The sequence below is a fragment of the Leptopilina boulardi genome, unplaced genomic scaffold (genome assembly GCF_019393585.1).
Source record: "Leptopilina boulardi isolate dan_hultmark-lab unplaced genomic scaffold, ZJU_Lbou_2.1 LbouV2_258, whole genome shotgun sequence".
NCBI lineage: Eukaryota > Metazoa > Arthropoda > Insecta > Hymenoptera > Figitidae > Leptopilina > Leptopilina boulardi.
Window position 1 is genome coordinate 312,962 of NW_026137816.1, and position 27,469 is coordinate 340,430.

Below are 27,469 nucleotides of genomic sequence, written 5' to 3' on the forward strand. Positions count from 1 at the left end.
TAAGTAAACAACAATAAGTACAATTTTAGCCGAGCGAGCGAGGAATACATCGCTAGTATACTGTATTAAAACGCCATTAATGTAAATATATTTATTCGCCTCGGGAAATATTTAAAATGTTTTTTGAAATTTGCGCGCGCACTAATTCGGCCAATCAGAAGTGAATTCTTTGTATAGGTTATGTAGGCCAATCAGAAGTGAATTCTTCGTAGGTTATGTTTGGCTTTAAAGTGACAGTGTGATGAGACAAAATGAATTAGATTTCAAATATCTAATTTGTCAATAAAAATCTAGTGTTCAAGGATTTCGCAATTGATAATAAAGTATACAAGAAAGTCGTTATTGCGATTCAAGAAAAGAACGTTAAAATCTGAGGATATGAGAGTGGAGAAATGGTAGCCATAAAATATATACAACTTGGAATATAACATACGTGAATCTTCATTGCATTGCAGTGAATAAAGTTGAACAAAAAATCTAGAGAAAATCTATATACACAAATATATATTTACACACATATATAGGTATATATATATATGTATGTAGATAAACGTAAATAAAAAGTATACAAGGCTGTTGAGATAGTCTCCTTCTAGCAGCGACTGTAAAAATGAGCCGAGTTTGCCAAGAGTTCGAAATCTTTTCGACGACGCAAAGAGAGGATGCAGGACAAACAACTTCTTAGCATTTCTTTCTAAGGATGAATAATGGCAATTCTACTTCTCGAGCGGATATTTGGTCTCGGTCCGTTTGCCATCTCATATATATATACATATACACACCACATGACAGATTCAAGACAAAAGGAAACAACGAAAAATGAAACCAAATGTGTGATCTCAAGTTTTGTGAATAAAAAAAGGGAATTTTTTTTTCTGCCTTTCCGATTACGGAAACTTTTGTATTTTCACTATTTTTCTATATTTCTAATATTTTTTTGTTTTTGTTTCAGATGCTGCAGGTGGGAAAAAAATGTTTAGAATTACATTTCGATTTATAATTTATTTTTTTTTGTTTCAGATGCCGCAGGTGGGGAAATATTAGGTTAGAAAACTAAATCGTAATCAAAATCTAAAAAAAATCAGATGGAGAAAAATGATGGAAAGAATTTTTCTATTTTTTTTTTCTTGTGCGCAAAACTATCGGTATACGTATTTCTGATTCTATATATACGAACACAATGAAAACATGGCCCAACGTGCATGTTCTGGACAAGGCACCATGTGCATTTATCCTATTAGAAAAGAAGCTGAACCAGCATTTGGCAAAGTCAATTCGACTCAAAGCCAACTTCTTTTTGCTTCTCAAGCTTTTTTCACAGAAAATTCCCATTTCAATTCACATCTAAATTTGTGTATATATGTTATTGATGTTTTCGTACCATTTTCCAGAAAAAAAAAATGTTTTAAAAATTAATTTCAAGTTAAAGTATCCGATAAATTCTTTTTCTCATTCATCGAATGGGAAATCCTTTTTAAATCTAAAAATCCTTTTTTCGCCTCTCCCTCTCAACCCCCCCCCCTTTTTTTTTTTATTTGGATCCTCGAGTGAGCTTCACCGTCGCTTTTCTCGAAGAGAAGGCATCGGCCCTGCCCTCGTCCAGAAAGAGAATTTATTGCGGCTTAAAAAGTCTAGCTCCTTTTTGAAAATCCTGATAAATGTGCAAAGGAGAAACGTACTTGCTTTCGTGTGTATGTGTATATATATAGATACGCGAATTTTGTAGGTCGCGCGCGTCCCGCGAAAGGCGGCATAAAGATTAAAGTAAAGAGAGGTATATAAGAGTAAAGAGAGGGATAAAGAGCAATATGAGAGATGTAAAACAGCGCAGCGTCTCTCTTTAGGCTGAAAAGCAAACTAAAGCAAAGCCTGAGTAAACAAACGCGTTTCACATCAATAATTCTCACTCTCCGTCGTGTCCTCTCATATAGTGTCTTAAGGGTATGGAGAAAAAGAAAATTTATAGTACTCGAGCGTTTCAAAAGATGGCGCAAATCTTTAACTGTTTCGAGCATGCGTCGCTTTAATTAGGCAAATCTGTTTGTACAGTTTCGCTTTTCTTATATCCTTAAAAAAAATAGGATTATTTTCATGGTAAACGCACACAAATATTTACAGATTTAGAAAATTTTAAATAATGGAACAAAAAAATATTTGAAATTAATATATGAAAAGTGAAAACTAGTACTGGAGATGACCACTAGCGGCGCTTATTTTCATAAAATAGAGAAAATAATATCTAATTTTAAAAATGGTTTTTGGCGAGTCATATGAAAAATGTGAATGAAGAATAAATAAAGTACTTTTTTTGTGTGAGGAGTAGATTTAAAATGAATTCTCGATTTTTTTTTTTATGGAAAAAAGTAGCAAAAGTTGACGTACGTGTGAACGGTTGTCGAGAATAAGGGGAGGTTGGGGTTCAGAACGAAGCGGTTATTATCTATCGCTCTCGTTACCACAGGTTGCTCGTAAACCGGCCGCATCAAGGGATGGGGTAGATGGGTTAGAGTACGAAGCATAGGTAGATACCAGTAGAGCTCGTACCATTTCCGTACCCCCTTATATAGCTACTAGCAATCTCTCTCTCTCTCTCTCTCTGCAACCCCTGCAGGTTTTTCCGTCTAGAGTGCGAATGGCCGCTTCTATCGAGGGAGCCATTCAAATAAACTCCCAACGATTCCACACTGATATTTTTTCCTTCAAAAATTTTTATCACAAAAAATTGTTGTAAGATTGAAAAAAAAAGAATTTTTCCCCCCGAAAAGATCGTAATATTGCAATGAATAAAACTGATGAATTTCAAAAAAGGAGATAAAATCTGGTAGAGACAAACTACGATCAGGAGAATCGGATTGAGATCGAGAAACTTTCTTTTTTTTGTTTTTTGTTTTTGTTTTTGTTTTTTATTTGAAGAGCAAAGCATGAGCGCGAATTGCGCGTAACCCCTGTGGGGCAAACACAGCACACTGTCTCGACGGGGGGGGGCACAGCATCGACACCAATACTATATATATATATGCAGTTGCTTCGAGCACAAACCACTGCAAAATCCGAGCTCATAAATCTCACACGAGATATATAGATGGCTCTAGTGTGTCGCGTGAGCTGCAAAACCTACCCCATGCAGGGTGCCTTTTGGAACGCCCCCCGCCCCCTGAAAATCTATCCAATACCCCACCCACCATTCCCCCCCTACTCCTCCTTCCATTTACGTTTGCCCTATACCAGCCATGACCAAATTTCCGGAATCTCACCTTTTTGAACCAAACATCAGGTTTTTTTTTAGGCCCCTCGGGGAATTTCCATATATACTCTCCTCGGGGATCACAAAATCTCCAAGAATCCCACACATAGTCGATCGTGAGAAAAAACATAAAACATGTTACCTGTCTAAAAGTTTCTTTTATTTTGAGAAAATTACCGAGGTCGATGGAGACATGGAGATAAAATGAGTCATTTACTCATTTTTATTTTTTTTATCTCCAAAAGAATGTAAATTTTATTCAAACAAAATATTTTTTCGACCAAAAAAAAGAAAAGATATGGTTAAAATTCAATTTAGAAAAAAGAAATCTCGTGCATAGATGGCGTTGCTGTATGTGTCATAAAATTTCAGTATGTTTTCTAATTGTAATTCGACAAATATAATAATGAACAAAATTTTTGCGGACTACTGTTTTTTTTTTTGCTAAAGTCAGCGAAATGTCTGTTGTACTTGAATCTACAATGAAGAAAAAAGGATATATGGCTTAACGAAAGAAAAAAAAAAAAAAAAAATTCTCTTGAAATAAAATCTAGAGTAGCCTGTTGGCACGAATCCCAAATCGGCCTTCTCTTTCATCCTCTCTTGAAATTTCATCCGTCTCGTAGGATTTCGAGAGAGAGAGAGAGAGAGAGAGTATATAGAGGGACTTATCCAGAGCAACGAATTGGCTTGGCGAAGCGTCGCTGGAGGAAGCAACGACGAGTTACATCCGGAGTAAAAGAAGAAGGGCTTGGCGTGGATCGCGGTATCCCCGCAGCGCTTACACGACGTTCTTGGCCAACGTTAGTGTCCGAGGAAAATATTACTGTATCTCTTCATGCGGTGATATTGCCCGATGATGTATTGCCATAGATATTTCACAGCAACGCTGTCGTATACGGATCCCCTTATATATACTTCTATATAAAATACCTATATATATATATATGTGTGTGTATAGAAATAGTGGGTGTGTAAGAATATATCTCCGCTGGCGCTTTGTATATAAGGATCTGAATCGTGTTTGTGGTCAGTTATAAGAATGACCCGTGTGGCTTTTCTTTGCCACATGTGTTTGATATACGTAAAAACCAACGTCAGATAATATTGCTTCTCAGCTGATATAAAAATAGAGATAAAATAATTTTTCCATCACTCCATATGAACACTGAAAAAATATTCTAGTTAGAATAACCAGAATTCTAGTTAGAATAACCAGAATTTTAGTTAGAATAACCAGAATTATAGTTAGAATAACCAGAATTCTGGTTAGGGTATATTTAACATTTTGATTCTGGTTAGGTTAACCAGAATTCTGGTTATTTTAACGAGAATTCTAGTTAATTCAACTAGAATTCTGGTTAACATAACAAGAAAGTAATGTTAAATATAGCTAACCAGAATTTTTTTTCAGTGAAAGGATGTAAAAATATTCCGGCAAAATTTTAATAATAACCAGAATTCTGGGTAAATGAACCAGAATTCTGGGTAAATGAACCAAAATTCTGGGTAAACGAATCGGAATACTATGAATAAATAAACAACAATTCTGGGTAAATTATAACTACCATTCTGGTTAATATAAATTATTGTGACAACAAAAATAATTCTGGTTAAACTGACCATAATCGAATTATTAAATATATTATAAAAGGAATTTTATAGTTAGAGTAAGCGGAGTGCTGATTAAATTTACTAGAATTCTGGTTAATCCAATCAAAGTCACGAATTTAAATGTATCCTATCGAAAATTATAGTTGGAGTATCTAGAATTCTGGTTGATATAAATTATTGCTGAAACAACTAAAATTCTGGATAATATAATTAGAATTCTGGTTAATATAACTAGAATTGTGGTTAATATAACCATAATTCTGGTTGATGTAACTAGAATTATACTGCTAAATTTATCTTAACCTGAATTCAAATTGGAATAACCAGAATTCTGCGGTTAAATTTACTAGAATTCTGGTTAATCATAACAAATTTATAAATTTAAATACACCTTAACCAGGATTTTAGTACAAATACCCAGAATTCTGGTTTAATTTACTAGAATTTAAATTGATATAAATTCTTTTCTAAACAACCTGAATTTTGGTTAATTTAAATATAATCATATATTGGTTAAATGCACCGTAACCAGAATTATAGTTGAAATAAACAGACTACAGGTTAAATTAACTAGAATTCTGGTTAATCTAACCAAAATCATAATGTTAAATAACCCTAATCAGAATTCAAGTTGGAATAATGTGAATTCTGGTTAAATTAACTGGAATTCTGGTTAAATTAACTGGAATTCTGGTTGAAATTGACAGAATTCTAATTGAAACAACCAAAATCATAATGTTTACTATACCATAACCAGAATTCTGGTTAAATTGTATAAAATTTTAGTGGAAATAACTAAAATTCTGGTTGAAATAATCAGAATATTCTGTTTAATATAACTAGAATCATAGTGTTAAATATACCCTACCTGGAATTGTAGTTGAGATAATCAGAGTTCTGGTTACATTAACTAAAATTCTATGGTTAAAAGAACCAGAATTCTAATTAAAATAACCAGAATTCTAATTAAAATAACCAGAATTCTAATTAAAATAACCAGAATTCTAATTAAAATAACCAGGATTATATTGTTAATTATACCTTAACCAAACCAGAGTTCTGGTTAAATTAACTATAATTTTATTTGGTATAACCAGAATTCTAGTTGAAATAATCAGAATTCTGGTTAATTTAACCAGAATAATAGTGTTAAATATAACCTAACTGGAATTCTAATTGTAATAAACAGAATTCTAGTTAAATTAACTAGAGTTTATTCTGAAATAATCAGAATTCTGCTTAATTTCGCCAGATTCATAATTTTAAATGTACCCTACCTGGAATTGTCATTGAAATAACATAACAGTTCTGGTTACATTAACTTTAATTCTGGTGTAGTTAACTAGAATTCCGCTTGAAATAATCAGAATTCTAATTGAAATATCCGGAATCGTATATTGTTAACCCTAACTAATATACCCTAACCAAAATTTTCGTTAAATTAACCTATAATTTTAGTTGAAATAATCAGAATTCTAGTTGAAATACTCAGAATTCTGGTTTAAATAACCAGAATTCTGGTTAATCTAACAAATATCTAAAACACCCTATCTGTAATTCTAATTAAATTTTTCATTTTATGCGACTGAGGCATAAAAAAAACATTAATTTAACGATTCTTAAGCATATGGCATATAATTAAATACAAAAATTACGAATTGCATATAAAAAGCAAAGACAAAATTGGGTAGAATTTTTTTTTTTCTAAAAAAGAATATGCGCCCTATGGAGTAAGAAACTCATGTTGGTATTATCGATGTGGTGTGGGAGTATATATATATATATAGGAAACTTCTTCTTTTCTCTATGTTATTGGCCTCTGGCGGAGGATACGACCATTTCAGGGGAACAGAGAACGTGTACCAAGTGTACGGGACTTGGTGAACAGAGGGACAGGAAAGAGGGACAAAGAGAGAAAGAAGACAGGGATGATGAATCACCAGACAAGAGAGAGAAAGAGAGAGAGAGAGAGAGAGAGAGAGAGAGAGAGAGAGAGAGAGAGAGAGAGAGAGAGAGAGAGAGAGAGAGAGAGAGAGAGAGAGAGAGAGAGAAGAAAGCAATAAGGGGCGCGCAACACAAAAAAGACACCGCGTCGGCGGAACGCGCTAGACCGAGTCAGTTACAGACTTATCTGTACGCATCGTGCTCAGTATCCTTGAGGTTTGTGTGTGTGCGTCTTCAAAAAATCTTCTACAGATATTTTTGCCATTTTTTTTTCTATTTACAAAAAAAAAAAATTATAATAAAAAATTGCCTCCTTATTGCTTAGATATTAATTCAAAAAAGTATTATTATTATTATTATTATTATTATTATCCAACTATTATTATTATATTATTAATATACTGAGAGAAACTATTAATTGCGATTACTATTTCCTTAGTAAGAGTATTTTTGCTAATTTAGTTACTGTTACAATTTACTCAGTCAGCCTAACCATTACGTTAGGTGAGGTAACTAAATAGGATATTCCAACAAACTAATTAGTTAAAACAACTAATAAAATAGTTATGCCAACTAATAAAAATAATAAAAATGCAAAAATTTTCTTTAAACAATAGGTTAATCAAATAATTTTTATTTTCTAATAAACAAAAAAAGAACATTGAACGTTGGTCTGATTTGAATATTTTACAATACAATCTATGTCGCAGTCATACAAACACCCTCTCTGACTATCTCTCTTTCATAAAAAGTTACGAATACATATATATATATGTGGAAATGCACGACTGAAAGTTTCCCACACCTCTTCCGGCAATCTTCGACGTTCTTCGACGCTCGAAACCCAAGTATCCAAATGCGCGGCACTCCCCATAATACTTATTCACCATAATATTGAAATAAGCTCTCTAAAGTTTTCACAACGAGGTGGTCGTCGGTATGCAAAATAAAATAAGAGTGTGTGTGTGAGAGAGAGAGAGGAGTCTCGCGTGTAGGTGGTGGAAAGAGGGTGGCGCGCGAGCTAATTGTGATACACTCCGCGGGGAGTCGCTTGAGATGGGAGTCATGAAAAAGAAGGTGGAGGGAAGAGGTGGGGGGGGGTAAAGTCAGTGGCATGGGGTGGTTGTCACGAGGGAGAGAGAGAGAGAGAGAGTAAAAGAGAAGAGGTTTCATATAACTTAAGAAGAAGTGAAAGAAGGATGAGAGAGGGTGGGGGAGAGGGGGAGAAACAACGTAGTTAGTTATACGACGAGGCCGTGCATGTTGGCAGCACTGGTGTTTTTCATTTTCTTTATATCACCCTTGACGCTCGTAAAACCATTACCCGTGACCGAGCGAGCGCAACTTGCGTATAAACTATATATAGGTGCGCTCCACTTTGATGGTACCCAACATCTTTATTTCTCTTCCGTCCTGTCTTCGCCCAAGAACCCAATTTCTTCATCGGATCCTTCTTCTACCTTCTTCTCTCAATCTCTCTCTTTCTCTCTCTCTCTTCTTTCTTCAATGTGTGTATTTATTCCTGTTTATGCCTCAGGGGAAGAATTAAATTTCGTCGAGGCGATCGCCGATTGCACCATTTCTCATCTGGTGAACCTTCGATCACTTCCTCGAACGAGATTTATCCTCAAACGCGAAGAAAAATTAATCCAATTATTTATATATAATGTAAATAATAATTAATTGTAAATTAATTTAGCCTTGGATTCTAATTTTAATACTAATACTAATAATCTCTAATACTAATAACCCTTATAACTAATAAAGCCTAATAATAATTTTCCCTAATACAAATACTAATAATCCCTAATACTAATAACCCTTAATACTAATACTAATAACCCCTAATACTAATAAGGCCTAATACTAATAACTCCTAATACTAATAACCCCTAATACTAATAACGCCTAATAATAATAGTACTAAACTAATCCCTAATAATAATAACCCTTAATACTAATAACGCCTAATACTAATAATCCCTAATACTAATAACGCCTAATACTAATAATCCCTAATACTAATAACGCCTAATACTAATAATCCCTAATACTAATAACGCCTAATATGTACTAATAATAGTACTACTAACCCCTAATACTAATTACCCTTAATACTAATACTAATAACCCCTAATACTAATTTTCCCTAATACTAATACTAATAATCCCTAATACTAATAATTTCTAATACTAATAACGCCTAATACTAATAATTCCTAATACTAATAACCCATACTACTAATAATCCCTAATACTAATAATCCCTAATACTAATAACGCCTAATACTAATAATTCCTAATACTAATAATCCCTAATACTAATAACCCTTAATACTAATACTAATAACCCCTGATAATAATAATAGTACTACTAATCCCTAATACTATTAACCCTACTAATAACGCCTAATACTAATAATCCCTAATACTAATAACGCCTAATACTAATAATAGTACTACTAATCCCTAATACTAATTACCCTTAATACTAATACTAATAACCCCTAATACTAATACTAGTACTAATACGAATAATAATAATGGAATCATAATTTCCAGTTTAAAAAAAGGTTTATTTTTGCCTCGTTTCCAAAAAGGGTATAATATATGAAAGATTTACTATACTTTGCTTCCTTGAAAAATACTATATATATGTATATATACATTGTGCGGGGAAAAAAAAGAAAATATGAAAATATAATACCAAAACTGAATAAATTCAAGACAATGACATAAATTATACTTTCAAATAGTTTCCGAGGGGGATGAGAGAAAAAAAAAGGAGAAAAAATTTTTTGTAATTACTCACTTAAAGTTCCGCTGTCGCAGAAAGTAAATCAAGATAAAATGGAAAATTTAGAAAACGTATAACGCTATATATATATATATATATATATATATATATATATATATATATGAGAGCACGTGCATCCGTCAACTTGGGTGGCTCATTAAGTTTGCAATGCATTTTACATAAACATTTATTCCTAGCGTAAATAGTATAAAAATGTTCGCGATGCGTGAAAGTGTAATTTTTTTTTTTTTCAACAAGCTACTTAAAATTTTCATATACAAAAAATTTGAATTAGAATTTTTCCAATTCTGACACGGAAAAATTATATTTTTTGTTAAAAGTCTCTTTTTGAGAAAAAGAAAAAAAAAAAAAAATTTTTTTTTTTCAGTTGCAATAAGCGATGAAGGTGGCAGGTCTCTGGATCATCGAAGCGAGTGTTATTTGTCTTGGGGATTTATCGTTGAGAGGAACCAAGGTCGACTTGCACGAATGCAATAAAAGCAAAAAGTGAGAGAGAAAGCTGTCGACTTTATTCACCAGAAATCCTTAAAGGAGATTAAATTAAAATACATTTTTCATCATTTGCCACATTTTTTCTTTTTTTTTTTTTTGGTTATAAAGACCGTTTTTTTAATAAAATAACCCAAAATATCAATTTTAGCGAAAAATTATTTGAACTTCTATTAAGTGTTAATTTTGATATTATTATTATAGAAAAAGAATTAAACAAGTAAAAAGAAGTGTTAATTTGAAATAATTATAATATATAATAATAGTTAATAATAATAATAATAATAATAATAATAATAATAATAATAATAATAATAATAATAATAATAATAATAATAAATAATAATTTTTGAAGTACTTGAATGTAATAAATTTGAACTATTTATTGAGACGGGAAATGTTTTACTCGTGTCACATTTGCCAATATAGAACTTCTGGGTGGTCGTCATAAATAAATGAACCTGGAAATGTTTTAATGGATAATGTGGTTTGAATCGCGCTTACTTTATATATGTATATACTTCTTTGCCGCGTGCAGACAGACGGATTACTCTATCGAGGCGTAATTACCCACGCGTTGAGCACCGAATGCTCACACAAATGAGGAATATCTCCTTTTACCTCCCACAAAACGATCATCCCGACACGTCCTACGCCAAGTTAGAGCCTGAATTATGTACTTCAATAAAACACAAGTTATACACATTGCTTTATATCTCTAGATTGATGCAAAATACTATTAATTATATTATATTATGCACCAAAATCAAATATATTTCATTTTCTTTTCATTTTATCATATTCAAAAATAATTCATTTTCACTTTCACTTTTTCCAATTTCCGTTTCCACTTTCACTTCTTCGAATTTACATTTCCACTTTAATTTCCATTTCTTTCTAATTTGCTCTTCTACTTTTTCTAATATCCATTTCTATTATCACTTCTTGCTTTTCCAATTTCCATTTCCATTTCCGTTTCTAGCTTTTCCAATTTCCATTTCCACTTCCGTTTCTAGCTTTTCCAATTTCCATTTCCACTTCCGTTTCCATCTTTTCCAATTTCCACTTTCATTTTCGCTTCCACTTTTTATTAATTTTCACTCCTATTTCACTCCTACTTTAACTTTTTTCAATTAGAAAAAAGTGGAAATGAAAATGAGAGTAGAAATTGGAATAACTGGAAGTAGAAGTGGATATGGAATGTATAAAAAGTAGAAGTGGAAATGGAAGTGGGAGTTGAAATCAGAAGAAGTGGAAATGAGAGTAGAAATTAGAAAAAGCGGAAGTAGAAGTGCGAATGGATATGGGAAAAAGTGGAAATAGAAATGGAAAAGTAGATTATAAAAAGTGGAAGTGAGAATGGAAGAGGGAATAGAAATTAGAAAAAATGGAAGCGTGGAAATTGAAGTAGCAGAGAAAATTATAAGTGGAAGTGTAAATGGAAATGGAAGTAGAAATTAGAAAAAGAAGAACTAAAAGTGGAAGTGGAAATGGAAGTAGAAATTAGAAAACGAAGAACTAAAAGTGGAAATGGAAGTGGAAGTAGAAATTAGAAAAAGAAGAACTAAAAGTGGAAATGGAAATGGAAATGGAAGTAGAAATTAGAAAAAGAAGAACTAAAAGTGGAAATGGAAATGGAAGTGGAAGTAGAAATTAGAAAAAGAAGAACTAAAAGTGGAAATGGAAGTGGAAATGGAAGTAGAAATTAGAAAAAGAAGAACTAAAAGTGGAAATGGAAGTGGAAATGGAAGTAAAAATTAGAAAAAGAAGAACTAAAAGTGGAAATGGAAATGGAAGTAGAAATTAGAAAAAGAAGAACTAAAAGTGGAAATGGAAACGGATTTACATAATCGACTCCAGTTTTGTACCGATATTACTTAAACACGCAACATTTTTCCTAACAATATTTGTTTATAATTTACTAAAAGAATTTATTTCCCCAAAAAGAATATAGAAATGAATTTCCATTACCGAAAAAAATTTTCAAACCAATTTCGAATCAAAACATCGAGAGAACAGTAAAGAAAATTATAATTCAAAAGCAAATTTTTTTCCTATAAAATAAAAAAAAAGAGTGTATGTGTGTGTAATGTGAATTATTGAATAAAAGAGAGATATTAAGTGGTCACGTAAGATAATTTGGCAACGCCGCAATCGCCATGGTGCCGTGGCAGAGGAATGGCTCGAGGCGTGTGTAGAAATATCTTACCCGACGGTCGAACGTATGCTAGGCACTGGCTAGTTGAGTTCCCCCTCCCCCTACCCACCCCCCTAAAAAAAGAGAACAAAAAAGGAGAAAAAAAATCATGACCTTAGGTTTTTGTGTATAGAGCTTCTATAGCATTTTGGCCCGTACAGAAAATGAAAAGAAAAGAAGACGATGTAACTACGTTCTCGCAAAGCTTTTCTTTCTTTTCTTCCTCTCTCTCTCCCCTCTTTTTCTCGCTTTTTCTACCACCCCCACTTTTAAAACAACCCATTCCCATCACAAAACCGAAACTTCCATCCTCTTTTCTCTCTCTCTCTCTCTCTCTCTTTTTCTCTGTTCACGAGGACGAAGCCCAGGGATTCTGGGAGAGTTTTTTAGACCGTGGCCCCTCATTGTTGTGTAAATGTGGACCAATGGCGCCGCTAGACGGGGATACTATAGCCACTTTCAAATGCTAATCCCCCCCCCCCTCACCCCCCACCGACGCAAAAACCTGATTTTTGCAAAATTTTTAACTTTCCTAAATCCAAAGGCTTTGGATCGAGAAAAAAAATAAAGCAAAAAACAATTTTTAAATGAAACAAATCTTTCAGAATAACCTAACCTTAAAATTTGTAAATATATATCTATTTTAGGTGAAAGGGATACAAATATTTATTTGATTTAAATAAATTACTTTTTGCTATTATCAACTAAATATTTACTTAAAGTTAACAAAAACATTTTCTTTGAATTAAATAAATTTTTCAACCTGTATTTGAAACAACAGGCAAGAAAAAAAATCTTCGCCTAGAATAAGTTTCTCTGGAATAACGAAAATTTTTCCTAATTTCAGTGAAACGTATATCGCTACTGTTTTAAACATTTTTATTGCCTGAAATACTTATTTAATTGAATCAAATAAATTTTTTTTTTGGTAATATAAATATGTGACGCACTCTAAAGATAGGGACTTTAGAAGAAAAAAAAAAAATAGGTTATGTTTTGAAATTTTTCTACATGTAAATTCTATCTAGGTACTTGGGAATTTTAAAATATTTCATATACTTAAATTCAGTATATTATATTCTTAAAATTAGAATAAATTCTTGGTACTAGTACATATATATTCTAAAATGTATTTTTTTTTCTCTAATAAAAATTACAAACGAAAAATAAAAAAAAAGAGATTCCTCTTGTTTCAACGTCTTCTAAAATGAAATTAATTAAATGATGATCAAATCGTAAATTAAGTATATAAGCTATAAGACAAAGTGATGTAAGTATCCATATGGGCGCAATCTATCGGACAATCCCTCAAGTTCTTAGCCTCTCTACCCATAAATTGTATACCTATAGAGGAGCGTAGAGTGTGTCCTTCTTTTTGAAATTATAGCTCTCTCTCTCTCTCCCCTCCAACAGTCTCAACGTCTCACATGGTGTACCTCATCCCCCCCCACCCCTCATTCCTCTCCCTAACAAGAGGCAACTCTCTACTCTACTCGCAAAGGCGTAGACTTTACGGCGGTTTAAAAGCTGTACCACCTAATAATGACGCTCATAAATGTCGTGATAAAATCAGCTCCGAGATTTACTGTCAGTCGTTACGTATAATGAAAGGCGTGAAACGGTAATGAAGTGTAATCGAAACAAATCATAAAGTAGTTAGCGTATTTCATGAAGCAACAGTCACGTATGTGAGTCCGGAAAATATGCGTCCACGAGGATATCAAATTGCATTATTTTTTTTTTTTTGTTTTTATTTACTAAATAGAATCAGATAAATGAATTATTAACAAATTTTTTTTTATTTTTTGACGATTTTTTTTGCTTTTAATAGCAGAAATTTTCAGAAAAACTTTATAAATCGTACTTTTTAGATAACGATGAAATATCAATTTTTTTGAAATTAAATATAAGTAGATAAAGCCGTTTTTAGTCGGATGAAACTTGGTAGTTGATAAAATTTTGAGGAAAAGTAGTAAAAAAAAACGGTTTTAGTTAGACAAAATTAGAAAATTTCTTATATTTTTGCAGTTTACAAAACAAGGAAATTTGAAATTAGTAGAAAAAGACAATTCTAATCAGACAAGGTTAGAAAATTGTAATATTTTTGGAAAAAAAAATTTAAAAATAAGTAGTTAAAGGCACTTTTAGTCAGACATAATTTTTTATAGAATTTTTGAAAAATATTTACAATTTGTCTAGGAAGAATCAATTTTATAGGCACTTTGGGAAATTTTTTTAAGTGATAAAAGACAGTTTTAGTCAGACATAATTCTAAATTTTTATAAATTTTTGTATTAATAGTAGTAAAATGCATTTTAGTCAGACAAAAAATTTTGCAAATTTTCGATCAGTAGTAAAAACAAAATTTCAGTCAGACAAAAGACATTTTTTTTATATTTAGTGATAAAAGTCAGAGTTTCAATCAGACATAAAAATGTAAAATTCCTTTTTTTTTAATTTTCTATGAGTAGTAAAAGTAAATTTTGAGTCAGACAAAATATTTTTAAATTTTCTATCAGTAGTAAAAGTAAATTTCAGTCAGACAAAGATTTTCTAATTTCCTTTCAGTAGTAACAGTAAATTTCAGTCAGACGAAACAAATTTTTTCTTAATTTTTCAGTAATAAACGTAAATTTTAGTCAGACATAATTCTAATTCTTATAAATTTTTGTATTTAATAGTAGTGAAATCTATTTTAGTCAGACGAAAAAAACATTCTTTATTTTTAGTGGTAAATGTCAGTTTTAGCCAAAGAGAAAGGTTATATTATACTTAATATATAAGTAGTAAAAGTCATTTTTAGTCAGACAAAATTCTAATTCTTATAAATATTTGTATTGATAGTAGTAAAATCAATTTTTATCAGGCAAAAGATTTTCAAATTTTTGTTCAGTAGTAAAAGTAAATTTCAATCAGACGAAACATTTAACAATTCAAAACAATTTTATTTTTAGTGGTAAAGGTCAGTTTCAGTCAGACAGTAATTTTTTAATATATTTTTACTATAAGTAGTAAAAGTAATTTGCCATCAGACAAGAATTTTTCGATTTCTTTTAATCTATTATTTTCAGTAGTAAAAGACTGTTTTGAACAGACAAGTATATTGTTAGGAGTTAAAAAAAGATCAGTTTTTATTCAGTCAAAAAATTTGTTAAGTGGTAAAAGTCATTTTCAGTCAGACAAAATTCGAATTCCTGCAAATATTTGTATTAATAGTAGTAAAATCCATTTTAGTCAGACAAAAGATTTAAAAAAAATTTTATCAGTAGTAATAATAAATTTCAGTCAGACGAAACAGTTAATAATAAAAAAAAAAATTTTATTTTCAGTAGTATAACTCAGTTTCAGTCAGACAAAACTGTAATTCTTCTAAAAATTTGTATTAATAGTAGTAAAATCCATTTTGCAGTTCGCCAAAATATTTCCAAAATTTTTTATCAGTAGTAAAAATAAATCTTAGTCAGACATCTATTGTAGAAATTTTATTTCTAATTTATCTATAATTAAAGAATGTATTCTCATTAAGTCGAAAAAATTTTTTTTAGTGGTAAAAGTCAATTTCAGTCAGACGAAATTCTAATTCTTGTAAATTATTGTATTAATAGTATAGTAAAATCCATTTTTAGTCAGACAAAAGATTTGCAAATTTTCTATCAGTTAGTTAAAGTAAATCTACTTAGTCAGACGAAATGCAAAAGAATTTTTATTTTCAGTGGAAAAAGTCAGTTTTAGTCAGACAATACTGTAATTCTTGTAAATTTCATTATTAACAGTAGTATAATCAATTTTAGTCAGACAAAAGATTTTTTAAATTTTCCATTATAGTATTAAAAGTAAATTTCAGTCGGACCCCACTTTGGAAAGATTCCCCGGAAAGTGTGCCCCCTGGAGGTTCTATCAGAATTCCGTCGGAATTCCATCGGAGTTCCAAATAATTTCCAATGTGATTCCGACGGAGTTCCGAGGGAATTCCATTTAATTTTTTTTCAAAATTTTGAGAGTCCTAATTCCGTCGGAATTCTGTCAGAATTCCGTTGGAACTCCATCGGAATCCCGTCGGATTCGGGGTCATTGAAATCAAAATCTCGTAAAGTTAACAAAGTCGAAGCTCCCCCCTGTCACCACCCGCAGAGTGCCATTTCGGAATGTTATTTTTTTTTTTTAAAAGACTGCTTAGGTAGTTGAGTGAGGTCATGGTTTGATTGCAGGAAGGAAGCAGTTAGGCCCGGTTAAAGTCGTTAAGCCAAGTTTACGAGGTGTTACCGGGAGCGTAACCTGTAAATCTCGAAGCGGGCGGACGCGTGCCAGTGGCCGCCCTTGAAACAGGAAGGGGTAATGGTTGTAGTGGGTGTGGGAGAGGGATGGAACTAACTCTTGGTTACGAACGTCTTTATGGATCGTAAATGTCTTCCTTTACAGCCGATAAAGATCCCCGACCTATACGTTTGACGAGAGGCCGCGACTGAATATATATATATATATTTATAAAATAGCCAAACACATTTTTTTTATAGCCTCAATAAAATTCAATTTTTTTTTTTTTTATTCGATTATAAAAATAACTTATCGTGAGAAGAAGAGAGTCGGGTTTTTTTTTTCTTCTTATATCTATTTCTTTACTCCTCCCTATTTATCCCTTCCCATTCGCCAGTTTGAATGAGTCTGAAAGTCGATAAAAACAAATCGTAAAGCGCATTACGGAGAATCATTGAACTACTCGATATTGAGTGCTTACTGGGTAGAGGGAATAGTTAAGAATTAAGCGCGACAGTCGGCAAGGCAGTTTCACTCGATACCGGCAGCATATTACTCATTGGAGCTACTGCCATCTTGCGACATAAATCCCAAACACTTTGAAAATAATACCGCGCTGAGAGTGATATATTTGATTTTTCTCAAAAAGTATAGAGGAAAATTTTTTTAGTTTCTTCGAGTGGAAAAATAAAAAATAAAAAAAAGGAAAGAAAGGGAAAATTAAACAAAAAGGTGTAAAGAATTGTTAGGAGAGAGAAAAAAAAACAACCTGCCTCTGTTTTGTATGTACCCCGCCTTTCGGACCACGCCCACAACAACTGAAAAGTGGGGTGAGCAGCCATAACTAAACAGAACGTTGTTAATGCCGCTAGATGGCAGTACCACTCCATAAATCGAGGACTTGAGTCCATGAAATACTTTACTCGCAAATCTCAGCGAGGACTTTTATCGTCGTGTCGACTGATTTAGCCCCACATTGTGCAGAGACGTTAATTGATACGTCGAGACTACACAAATCTATTACTACTACCTTTTTCTTCCGGACACTCTCAGGTTCTCTGATCGCGATATATATACATTTTTTTTTTATTATTTTCCCCTCGAATTATACCTTACTTGCAATCGTTTCTATTTGCTAATTATTATTAAATACAATATAGAAAAAAAAATTTAGTTGATACAAGTAAATATTTATTTGATACAAGTAAATATTTCTTTGACAATATTTATTTGATACAAATATTTTTACAAATAAATATTTACTTGACAATAAATTATATTAGAATCAAATAAAAGTAAGAAAAAAATAGCAAAGATTCTTGAAAAATTATTAAATGTTTTGCAAATTGCATTAAATGCAATAAAAACTATTGAAAAAAAAAAAAAATGATCGGGAAATGAAAAATCATTATCGATAAATTGGCGGTAAAAATTATAAAAAAAAATTTTCCATGAAAGTTTATATCTTATAAATAACATTGTGGAATGTTAAAGACCAACAAATTGGTTCACCCATTGAGAGCAATATGCGCGCGGTGATAAAATTAAATCAGAAACTCGTTTTCACTCTATATACTCTCATCAAAAACTGAAAATGGCACTTCTCACAATTGCATAAGTTATTTTTACTTTAACTTAATCGTCATCAACGCGTGCCCTCGAGGCATATATATATACATTTCTTCCGCAAATCGACAAATAATAATGATGATAATAATAATGCCCCAGTCACCGTTTAAAATGAGAATATGGTGATCATTACGAGTGCGAGAATACAACTCGATTTGTTGACTCGTTATAAACATTCAGTTGCAACGATGCCGGTGGCTGAATAAAGCCGCTAACTTTGGAAAGGCCTCTCTCTCCCTCTCGATTCTCGATTATACCTGTCCGACACGATTGTAAAAGGCTGTTCCAACCGCCATTTAGTTTTCAAATAAAGCACGTACGGGACAAAATTTAATTTCACCGGACTTTTTTTTTTTATATACAATATAGTAGATTCTGCAATAACAACCCCGTTACTCTCATTTTTTTTTTTTCATCATCTTATTACAGATCATTTTTTTTTTTGCTTTGTAATTATACTCGGCGACTCAATTTCCTTATATAATGAGATTTCATTCACTATCGAAATTTATTTTTTATAATTACAGAGACATACTGGGTAATTATTTTAAAAACGTGTGATTTTTATTTTTTACTTGTTCGAAAAAAAAAAAAAGTTTTTTTCTCAGTCAAAAATTTCTAGGAGTCAATCAAAAATTCGTATAGCAATCGTTGCTATAAGGAAAGAAAAACCGTTATACTAAGGAAAAAAAAACCCCTAGCAATCGAAAAAAAATCCTTAGCAACCTTATAATGCAAAAAGAATTGACTAAAATATAGTTCCAATTTTAGGTATCAAAATAGAATCAAATAACAATTTATAGGGATACGAATTTAGTATCTAAAGTTGGTATTAAATTAATAACTTTCGTTTTACAGTGTAAGAACAAAATCCATAGCAACTGTTTCTAAGAAAAAAAGTAATTGCTAAGGAAAACAAAATTTTAGGAACCATTGCTAAATAAGAAAAATCCTTTGCAACTATTGCTAAAAGGGAAATAAATCCTTAGCAACTGTTGCTAAGGGAAATAAATCCTTAGCAACCGTTGCTAAGGAAAAAAAATCCTTGGCAACCATTGCTAAAGAAAAAAAAATTCACTAAACAAAAAAATTTCAAAATGACCCAAAATTTGGTCATACTACAAATAAATAAATAAAAATTCAAATAATTAAAAAAAAAAAATTATCTCATATAAATAAATAAAAAAATTTTGTTAAAATTTTCTTTTCAAATATTACATATACATGTCTTGAATTTCGTTCAGACCTCACATACATACATATATATATATATATAAATTTATATAGAGAATAAGCTCTGGGTGGAAATAAATTAAACCCTTCAACACCATTTGGTATTTCAGACGCCTTCAAAAGCGAGAAACGGATGACCGGGTTGGTACAAGTGGATAAGCAGTCTTATTTCAAGGTTCAAAGCCAGCATTGCAAATCACAGTCTGACATGCACCATTCATTTTTTTTTTTTTTTTTTAATTTCCTCCTTTTTCTTCCTCTTCTCTTTAAATTTAACAGAACCTACAGTTATTTCTGAAAATATTTTCAACGAAAGCATATACACTGATTTTTCTATAATCAAAAAAAAAAAAAAGCAACGGACAGAGAAAAATTTCGAAAGTGAACTTCTTTTTTTTTTTTTTGTCTCGCGCCTCCCGCTGAGTTTTTTTTTTTCGCGCGCGCTCTTCTTTCTCAAATTATTATATTCCGAACTAAAGTCAAATACAAATTACCTGCTGCTGCTGTATTTATTCTTTAAAAATTGACATCGATCTGTTTTTTTGGTACCTGAAACAAACTTTCTACTTTCTCTTTTGAATTCCGGACAAAAAAAAAAAAAAAAATACCCGAACAAAAAAAAATTGGGTAATTATAAAGAAGGTTCATTCGGTATAGCTTCTTTTCAGGACAAATTTAGCGTTACAAGTTTTTGTCCCCGGGGTTGGTTAATGTCCATTCTATTCAATGAATCGAATTTATATTCTCTCTCTCTCTCTCTCTCTCGATAATTTCTTTTTGTATTTTGCGTTAATTAAATTATGTTAAGAGGTTTTCAATATGGATAGGTGAAATTTTTTTTCTCTCAAGGCATTTAATTGAATTGATGATCGACAAAAAAAAAAGTAATTAAATAAAATATTTTGCCAAGGAATTTTTTTCCCAAAAAATAAAATAAGAATTTATTTTTTTTTTATAGCGAAGTTACATCCGACTATGTAAATAATTATTTTCTCATATCTAATATATATTTTACATGTATATATATATGATTCTAGGAAGTGTCTATTGCAAAGACGTTTATTATCCATGGGGGATTTTTGAATTTTCAACATTTCAATAGAAACGTGTATATCGTACCTAACATGCTCGTGTACGATGTACGTGTTTAACGAAGCTACATTGCACGCAAATGGAATAACTTAGCGAATTATGAAGGCACGCTTGTACTCGGTTTTACCCTCATTAGATATGCTGCCCGAAGATGGTTTTAAATGCGAAACGTTCACACAAGGATAGTTCCGAGGATTTCGTGAGATATCAAAAAGAGGGTGGCCCAATTCGCAAATAAACTTTTACTTATAAAAATAGAGATACGAGAAACTTTTCAAAAAAAAAAAAAAAAAAAAAAATCTTTCAAAATTCTAATTTTTTTTTATCTTCTCAAGAATTGACTCACTAGATGTATTTTTTTTTTTTTTAGAAATTTTTTCTAGTTAATTGCATTTTAATTAAACAGTTCGAAATTGCCTCTCTATATCTTCAATCAAGACTTAACTATATAAGCGCTTTTGGAGTTTAGGCACTCTGTTATCAGAGAGAATGCAGAAACAAACGCGCGCTCACTTTCTCTGTGCTTCCGCCGCAAATGTCTAGAATTAGATTCGCTCCTCACGCATCCATTGGATTTTACCCCCTCATTCCCTTGAGATTCGAAGGGAATCGCTTTGCCATTATCAAACAGACATTGCTATGGGTTCTATCAAAAAAAAAAAAGAGGGAGGGAAAAAAAATTCCCCCGAGGAGCTATGTCTTTGGATTTTTTTTTTTTGCAATCATAAGGGGATTTAAACGAATGATTCGAAAAAATTATTATATTCTACGAAAATGTATTATAAACTTCATAACATCAAAATCCCTTCATTTTTCTTCTTTTTTTGAATGTAATTTTATAAATCAAGAAAAAAAATTGAAATTATAACTGGAAATATAAATATTATGAATATTTATTTGGTTCAAGTAAATATTTATTTGGTACAAGTAAATATTTATTTGGTACAAGTAAATATTTATTTGGTACAAATATATTCCGGTAATATTAATGTAATATTCTTGTAATATTACTTTAATATTACTGTAATATTCCGGTAAAATTATTGTCATATTCTTGCAATATTACTTTAAAATTACTGTAATTTTCTTGTAATATTCCGATAATATTGCAGTAATATTTTTGTAATATTCCGGTAATAGCACTGCAATATTACTCTAATATTCCGGTAATATTACTGTTATATGCCTGCAATATTACTTTCATATTACTGTAATATTCTTGTAATATTCCGGTAATATTTCTGTAATATTCTTGTAATATTCCGGTAATATTGCTGTAATAGTCTAGTAATACTCTGGTAATATTCCGGTAATAGTAGTGCAATTTTACTGTGAAATTACCGGAATATTCTGGTAATATTCCGGTAATAGAACTGCAATATTACTCTAATATTGCTGTAATATTCTTGTAATATTCTGGTAATACTTCGGTAATACTCCGATAATAGTACTGCAATATTATACTCTAATATTGCTATAATATTCTTGTAATACTCCGGTAATATTACTTTTATATTACTGTAATATTCTTGTAATATTTCGGTAATATTGCTGTAATATTCTTGTAATATTCCGGTAATATTACTGTGATATTACCCGAATATTCTGATAATACTTCGGTAATACTCCGGTAATAGTACTGCAATATTACTCTAATATTGCAGTAATATTCTTGTAATATTCCGGTAATATTACTTTAATATTACTGTAATATTCTTGTAATATTCCGGTAATATTGCTGTAATATTCTTGAAATATTCTGATAATATTGCTGTAATAGTCTTGTAATATTGCTGTAATATTCTTGTAATATTCCGGTAATATTGCTGTAGTAGTCTTGTAATATTTTGGTTATATTCCGGTAATAGTAATGCAATATTACTGTGAAATTACCGGAATATTCTGGTAATATTCCGGTAATAGTACTGCAATATTACTCTAATATTCTTGTAATAATCCGGTAATGTTCTTGTAATATTCCGGTAATATTACTTTAATATTACTGTAATATTCTTGTAATATTCCGGTAATATTGCTGTAATATTCTGGTTATATTCCGGTAATAGTAATGCAACATTACTGTGAAATTACCGGAATATTCTGGTAATATTCCGGTAATAGTACTCTAATATTGCTGTAATATTTTTGTAATATTCCGGTAATATTATTGTGATATTACTGGAATATTCTGGTAATACTTCGGCAATACTCCGGTAATAGTACTGCAATATTACTCTAATATTACTGTAATATTCCTGTAATATTCTTGTAATATTACTGGGATATTCTTGTAATATATAAATACAATACTACTGCAATATCACTGAAACATTATTCTACCAAAATGTCCGCCTCTAGATAATATTCCACATAATATTGAGGTAATATTACATGTAATATTGGTGCAACATTACTCGGTAATATTACGGTAATATTACATGTAATAATAAGGAAATATTACCCGTAAGAATGCTGTAATATTATAATGCAATATAGCAACATTTTTTTTCGTATGAAAAAATCCAGCTAGTGGGAATCGAACTCTAAACCTAACGCACACAAATCGGAACTCTTAACCAATGAACCAACTTGATTTCGCAATAGCTTTCTTTTTTTTTCCCTATCAATGACTATAAACAACCTATGCAGTTTTAAAATACATCGTAAAATATTATAAAAAAATTATTATTTTATCATATACGTTTTAATAATAATAAATTTTGTAAGGAAAATTTACAATACTTTATATATATAGTATAAATTGATGGAGATAAATATATAATAAAATAAAATATAATATAATATAATATAATAAAATAAATATTGAAGAATCCTACCTTTAATATAGCTGTGTACATTGTGGTACTAGCAGAGGATGATGTGGATTGGCGGTGGGATGATTTTGGGGGCTCCGGTGTAGGGCGTACCCCTAGTTACCCCCGTCGGGTCCCCCTCCACCGCCCCCTTGCTGTTGATGTACAGCCGCAGCCGCTGCCGCCGCTGCTTTTTGTGCTTGCGCTTGTTTTTCCTGTTCATTTAATTCTTTAATTGCTTGTATTTCCTTCTTTAATTTCATCCGTCGATTTTGAAACCAAATTTTAATTTGTCTTTCCGTCAAACATAACGCGTGCGCCATTTCAATTCGCCTCCGCCTTGTGAGATAATGATTCGTGTGAAATTCCTTTTCCAATTCCAATGTTTGATAACGTGTATACGTTTGGCGTCCACGTCTGCGTAATCCATTTGCTCCTGAAAAAATGTAATATGAATTTTTATTTTTTGAAAAATAATAAAAAAAAATTTTAATTTGCGTAATAATAGTATAAATATTGGGTAATAAAATATATGTAGTTATAGAGTAAGAAAAAATAGTAAAAGTAAATAATTCAAAAAAGGATGGGAAAATAGCGTCGTTTATGCGCGCGCGCAGGAAAATAAAAAAAAACATTTCAATTAGAGAATATATATCTATATATTCGACGAAAGGAGGGATTTATGCGACTATCGAATTAGAATAATTCTAATTGGAGATTTACGATGTTGAATTTGGAAATATATATATATGCATTGAAGGGTGAAATGAGTTGTTTTAATGGCACTTGTAGCGATTACGAGACGCTTGATATAGGATGTTGGTTAAAGCTTTATAGGGGTGTCAAAGAAGGGTAGGGGGGTGGGGGACGCGAGCGTGTTTCGAAGCGAAGAGCTATATGGTGTCATGGATGCCGCAGTTTGTTTTATGTAGGTCGTCGCAGAACGCGTCGGAAGCCAAAGGGTTAAAAGCAGTCTGTGCATACGGGCTGTTCCATAATCTGTATATAGTAAAGGTTTTGCAGGAAAAGCGGAGGCAGAGGCGAAACAGGGGTTTTACGAGGCAGTAACGGCCGATAAGGTGAGCTTGCGCCACACCGGAGGGGCTTATTCCACTACTGCACCCAAGTGGCTGTTCAAAACGGCCACTCTCTCACTATATATGTATATACATATATATATACACGACTCTATACTGTATATATACAATTTCACGACACTATATACTGTATATATACACACTTTATTTAATACCATTTACACGCTTTCACTGCTCTCACAAATGCCAAAGATTTTTTTCTCACCAACTCTGAAAATGTTAAAACTGTCCTTTCAATTTTTTCTCACATATTTTTTTTATTTTTTTTTTCATTCTTTCTTAAACGCTTGAAACTGTTTATTTTACTGGTTTTTTTTTTTTAAATAAAATTTTAAGTAGTTTTAAGAAAAGTATTTAGTAAAGTACTTAGTAAAGTATTCAGTAAAGTAAGTAGTAAAGTAATTAAAAAATATATAAAAGTTGTGAGTAAAGTATTCAGTAAAACGGTTAGTTAGTAAAGTATTTACTTAGTAGAGTAGTTAATAGAGTATTTAGTATAGTAGTTAGTAAAGTATTTAGTAAAGTATTTACTCAGGAAAGTAGTTAGTAAAGTATTTAGTAGAGTAATTGGTAAAGAATTTAGTAAAGTATTTTCTTAGTAAAGTAGAGTTTATAAAGTACTTAGTATAGTATAGTTAGTAAAGTATTTAGAAAAGTAGTTAATAAAGTATTTACTAAAGTGATAAAGTAACTTTAAAAATAATCAGTATACAAAAGTTAGTAATCTGTTTAATTTTAATCTTTTATCTTTTTGTATCTTTTTAGTTAGTAAGCTGTTTAATAAATTAACTAGTAAAATAGTTTAAGAAGTGACTAGTGAAGTAATTAAAAAGGTAATTGAATGAGTATTCCGTAAATTAATTAGTAAAGTAATTAGCAAAGTAGTTAGTAAAGTAATTTAAAAATGTAGTAAACAAAGTTGTCAGTAATGTATATATTTATGGTTAATCAGTAAAGTATTTAGTAAAGTATTAAGTAAAACAGTGACTTAGTAAAGTATTTAGTAAGTAGGTAAAGTATTTACTAAAGTATTAAATAAAACAGTTACTTAGTAAAGTATTTACTAAAGTATAAAATAAAACAGTTACTTAGTAAAGTATTTAGTAAGTAGGTAAAGTATTTACTAAAGTATTTACTAAAGTTTTAAGTAAAACAGTGACTTAGTAAAGTATTTAGTAAGTAGGTAAAGTATTTACTAAAGTATTTACTAAAGTATTTACTAAAGTATTAAATAAAACAGTTACTTAGTAAAGTATTTACTAAAGTATTAAGTAAAACAGTGACTTAGTAAAGTATTTAGTAAGTAGGTAAAGTATTTACTAAAGTATTTACTAAATTATTTACTAAAGTATTAAATAAAACAGTTACTTAGTAAAGTATTTACTAAAGTATTAAGTAAAACAGTGACTTAGTAAAGTATTTAGTAAGTAGGTAAAGTATTTACTAAAGTATTTACTAAATTATTAAGTAAAACAGTGACTTAGTAAAGTATTTAGTAAATAGGTAAAGTATTTACTAAAGTATTAAATAAAACAGTTACTTAGTAAAGTATTTACTAAAGTATAAAATAAAACAGTTACTTAGTAAAGTATTTAGTAAGTAGGTAAAGTATTTACTAAAGTATTTACTAAAGTTTTAAGTAAAACAGTGACTTAGTAAAGTATTTAGTAAGTAGGTAAAGTATTTACTAAAGTATTTACTAAAGTATTTACTAAAGTATTAAATAAAACAGTTACTTAGTAAAGTATTTACTAAAGTATTAAGTAAAACAGTGACTTAGTAAAGTATTTAGTAAGTAGGTAAAGTATTTACTAAAGTATTTACTAAATTATTTACTAAAGTATTAAATAAAACAGTTACTTAGTAAAGTATTTACTAAAGTATTAAGTAAAACAGTGACTTAGTAAAGTATTTAGTAAGTAGGTAAAGTATTTACTAAAGTATTTACTAAATTATTAAGTAAAACAGTGACTTAGTAAAGTATTTAGTAAATAGATAAGGTATTTAGTAAGTAGGTAAAGTATTTATTAAAGTATTTACTAAAGTATTAAATAAAACAGTTACTTAGTAAAGTATTTACTAAATTATTAAGTAAAAAATATTTACTAAAGTATTTAGTAAATAGGTAAAGTATTTACTAAAGTATTTACTAAATTATTTATTAAAGTATTTACTAAAGTATTTACTAAAGTATTTACTAAAGTATTTAATAAGTATTTACTAAAGTATTTACTAAAATAGTTAGTAAAATAGTTAGTAAATTACTTAGTAAATTACTGAGTAAATTAGTCAGAAAATTACTTCGTAAAAAAATTCCTAAACAGCGAGTACCAGTAAAAATTTCTCTACCTCCAAAATATATGTTAATTAAATGTTTATGGTTATATACTAATTCCATTAATAGGGTGCCACTTTATTATACGTCTTCTATAAAATGCCACCCTCGTTGATTTTTACCCTTTTACCCCCCAGGCGATTGTTACCTTGTACTCAATTTAAATTTAACCCTATTATATATATATATATACAAACACGAATATAAATTTTCTTTCGCCCCACTAAAAAATCTTTTTTTTCTAAAAATACTATATTTAAAAAAAAAAAAAATTTTACAAATTAAAAAAACGACATTTATAAACACAATTTTGATTACAATGAAAATGTAATTCGATGCCAATTTTAATTGTATATATCTTTGTATAAGCCCACCAGGAATAAAACATTGGGGGGGGGGTTGGATAAAAAAAAATGGGTGAGATTGAGGCAGTAAATATACAAAATGGATGCAGAGAAGCGGAAGAGAGACCGAGTTCAGCAATACACGAATCACCCTCCAATAAACGCGTCATATTTACAATGGTATCTACAACGATCTATTATTGGCAGAGAGTACAAAATCGGTATACATATATATATATATGCGAAACAAGAGAAGAGAGAGAGAGAGAGAGAGAGAGAGAGAGAGAGAGTTCATATCAGCGTCATGTTTATCATCGCGCAGTAATCAAGTGGAATCCAACCAATCCCATTTTCTGTCCGCGATTC

At 30.6% G+C, this 27,469-nt stretch overlaps 1 protein-coding gene across 6 annotated transcripts in view; it reads right to left on the reverse strand.

Annotated features, from left to right (window-relative positions):
* Positions 1–27,469, reverse strand: part of LOC127280923 (homeotic protein antennapedia-like) — a 364,206-nt gene that overhangs the window by 216,785 nt on the left and 119,952 nt on the right. For 4 of the 6 annotated variants that reach the window (XR_007842895.1, XR_007842896.1, XR_007842894.1 and 1 more), the window contains one exon: positions 23,352–23,763. Coding sequence is in view for 2 of the 6 variants with exons in the window: in XM_051304333.1 (XP_051160290.1) it covers positions 23,629–23,763 (135 nt within the window). In the remaining 4 variants the exon portion in view is untranslated. Of the gene's footprint in view, positions 1–23,351; positions 23,764–27,469 lie in introns of those variants that run through there. The other 2 variants (XM_051304333.1, XM_051304332.1) reach the window with 2 other exon arrangements.